The 3,890-nt window shown below is 38.6% G+C and overlaps 1 protein-coding gene across 1 annotated transcript; it reads left to right on the top strand.

Annotated features, from left to right (window-relative positions):
• Positions 1-346: 346 nt before the first annotated feature.
• Positions 347-1,405, top strand: LOC121847022 (protein TsetseEP-like). Its single transcript, XM_042326306.1, has 2 exons — positions 347-370; positions 659-1,405. Exons 1-2 carry the CDS (start codon positions 347-349, stop codon positions 1,403-1,405), a joined length of 771 nt encoding a protein of 256 aa, XP_042182240.1.
• Positions 1,406-3,890: the final 2,485 nt, after the last annotated feature.

Here is a 3,890-nt window from a genome sequence, read left to right as displayed (position 1 = left end):
TGTTTCTCTCCCCCTCTCTTTCCTCCTCCTTTTCTGTTAAACTATTTTTCCTTTTCCTCTTTCTCTCTGCCTTCATTCTTTTGATTCTGTCACTCACTCTTTTTATCCCTCATCTCTTTCTCTTTTTTCCTCTCCTTCACTTCTCTTTTTCTCTCTCTTGTTCTCATTCTCTCTCTCTCCCTGTCGGATTCTAGCCCTTCTCCTCTGAGAGGAACAGTGATAGTGTATTAGTTGCTCTGAGTATTACATTCCCTCCCTGTGGGAAGAGACAGGTCTTAGACAAACAGACAAGTAGGAAGGGGAGCGAGGTGAGGTGGAGAGCATCTCATACTGTCCCATAGTCATAATGAGAGAGCAACCAGGCGAAGAGGTGTGATAATGAGAGAGCAACAAGGCGGAGAGATGTGATAATGAGAGAGCAACCAGGCGGAGAGGTGTGATAATGAGAGAGCAACCAGGTGGAGAGATGTGATAATGAGAGAGCAACCAGGTGGAGGTGTGATAATGAGAGAGCAACCAGGCAGAGCGGTGTGATAATGAGAGAGCACCAAGCTGGAGGTGTGATAATGAGAGAGAAAACAGGTGGAGAGGTGTGATAATGAGAGAGAAAACATGTGTAGAGGTGTAATAAAATCAGAGATAAACCCCTGACCTGTAGGAAGATCCGAGATCAACCCCTGACCTGGAGGAAGATCAGAGATCAACCCCTGACCTGGATGAAGATCAGAGATCAACCCCTGACCTGGATGAAGATCAGAGATCAACCCCTGACCTGGATGAAGATAAGAGATCAACCCCTGACATGGAGGAAGATCAGAGACCAACCCCTGACCTGGAGGAAGATCCGAGATCAACCCCTGACCTGGAGGAAGATCAGAGACCAACCCCTGACCTGGATGAAGATCAGAGATCAACCCCTGACCTGGAGGAAGATCAGAGGCCTACCCCTGAAATGGAGGAAGATCAGAGGCCTAGCCCTGAAATGGAGGAAGATCAGAGACCAACCCCTGAAATGGAGGAAGATCAGAGACCAACCCCTGAAATGGAGGAAGATCAGAGACCAACCCCTGAAATGGAGGAAGGTCAGAGATCAACCCCTGACCTGGAGGAAGATCAGAGACCAACCCCTGAAATGGAGGAAGATCAGAGACCAACCCCTGACCTAGAGGAAAATCAGAGACCAACCCCGATCTGGAGGAAAATCAGAGACCAACCCCCGATCTGGAGGAAGATCAGAGACCAACCCCCGATCTGGAGGAAGATCAGAGACCAACCCCCGATCTGGAGGAAGATCAGAGATCAACCCCTGAAATGGAGGAAGATCAGAGACCAACCCCTGACCTGGAGGAAAATCAGAGACAAACCCCTGACCTGGAGGAAAATCAGAGACCAACCCCTGACCTAGAGGAAAATCAGAAACCAACCCCTGAAATGGAGGAAGATCAGAGATCTTGAGGTCATTATTGCACATGAGAATGGGCTCTTAATGAACTTACCTGGTTAAAAGGTTAAAGAACATGTCATTAACTGTAATCTACTCCCACTGTGCTGAATGATAAGCAAACATCAAATCATACATACGCAGGTCTACTCATATGGCTTGATGGTAAATTCTTCACATGATCTGAAGAAAGGGATTAGAAGGAGGAGGGGGTAGAATGTATGTTGGCAGTCGAGACAGATTTGACACACTACACCCTCTCACATTATCTTCCAACTCTCTTTTTCATCTTACAATTTCTCATTCTCTCCATCTTTCTCTCTACCCATATCACCCTCTCTCTTTTCTAACAGCACATTCTAAATTCATACATGATTCATACATGTGTGACAACATGTGAAGCTCAGAGGTGATGCATTGTTCTGAGGCTTATGAAAACAGATGCTGCTTTATTTCAGTACATTGTGACTTTATATCAATACATTGTGACTTTATATCAACACATCCTGACTTTATATCAATACATTGTGACTTTGTATCAATACATTGTGACTTTATATCAATACATTGTGACTTTATATCAATACATTGTGACTTTGTATCAATACATTGTGACTTTATATCAGTACATTGTGACTTTATATCAATACATTGTGACTTTATATCAATACATTGTGACTTTATATCAACACATCCTGACTTTATATCAATACATTGTGACTTTGTATCAATACATTGTGACTTTATATCAATACATTGTGACTTTATATCAATACATTGTGACTTTGTATCAATACATTGTGACTTTATATCAGTACATTGTGACTTTATATCAACACATCCTGACTTTATATCAATACATTGTGACTTTGTATCAATACATTGTGACTTTATATCAGTACATTGTGACTTTATATCAGTACATTGTGACTTCATATCCACACATCCTGACTTTATATCAATACATTGTGACTTTGTATCAATACATTGTGACTTTATATCAGTACATTGTGACTTTATATCAACACATCCTGACTTTATATCAATACATTGTGACTTTGTATCAATACATTGTGACTTTATATCAGTACATTGTGACTTTATATCAACACATCCTGACTTTGTATCAGTACATTGTGACTTTATATCAATACATTGTGACTTTGTATCAATACATTGTGACTTTATATCAGTACATTGTGACTTTGTATCAATACATTGTGACTTTGTACCAATACATTGTGACTTTGTATCAATACATTGTGACTTTATATCAATACATTGTGACTTTGTATCAATACATTGTGACTTTATATCAATACATTGTGACTTTATATCAGTACATTGTGACTTTGTATCAATACATTGTGACTTTATATCAATACATTGTGACTTTGTATCAATACATTGTGACTTTGTATCAATACATTGTGACTTTGTATCAATACATTGTGACTTTATATCAATACATTGTGACTTTATATCAGTACATTGTGACTTTGTATCAATACATTGTGACTTTATATCAATACATTGTGACTTTGTATCAATACATTGTGACTTTGTATCAATACATTGTGACTTTATATCAGTACATTGTGACTTCATATCAGTACATTGTGACTTCATATCAACACATCCTGACTTCATATCAATACATTGTGACTTTGTATCAATACATTGTGACTTTATATCAGTACATTGTGACTTTATATCAGTACATTGTGACTTCATATCCACACATCCTGACTTTATATCAATACATTGTGACTTTATATCAGTACATTGTGACTTTGTATCAATACATCCTGACTTTATATCAATACATTGTGACTTTATATCAATACATTGTGACTTTATATCAATACATCCTGACTTTATATCAGTACATTGTGACTGGGGGCTGAATAATTTTGCACGCCCAATTTTTCAGTTTTTGATTTGTTAAAAAAGTTTGAAATATCCAATAAATGTCGTTCCACTTCATGATTGTGTCCCACTTGTTGTTGATTCTTCACAAAAAAATACAGTTTTATATCTTTATGTTTGAAGCCTGAAATGTGGCAAAAGGTCGCAAAGTTCAAGGGGGCCGAATACTTTCGCAAGGCACTGTATGAAGGACGCCTGTATCTTTGTAGTGACTGGGTGTATCGATATACCATCCAAAGTGGAATTAATGACTTCATCATGCTCAATGGGATATACAATGTTTGTTTTTTTACCAATAGGTGCCGTTCTTTGCTAAGCATATGAAAACCTCATTGGTTTTTGTGGTTGAATCTGTGTTCAAAATGCACTGCTCGACTGAGGGACCTTACAGATAATTGTATGTGTGGGGCACAGAGATGAGGTAGTCGTTCAAAAATCATGTTAAACACTAGTATTGCACATAGAGTGAGTTCATGCAACATATCGTAACTTGTTAAGCACATGTTTACTCCTTTAGGCT

The sequence above is a fragment of the Oncorhynchus tshawytscha genome, linkage group LG08 (assembly GCF_018296145.1).
Source record: "Oncorhynchus tshawytscha isolate Ot180627B linkage group LG08, Otsh_v2.0, whole genome shotgun sequence".
NCBI lineage: Eukaryota > Metazoa > Chordata > Actinopteri > Salmoniformes > Salmonidae > Oncorhynchus > Oncorhynchus tshawytscha.
This window is presented reverse-complemented; position numbering and strand designations above follow the sequence as displayed.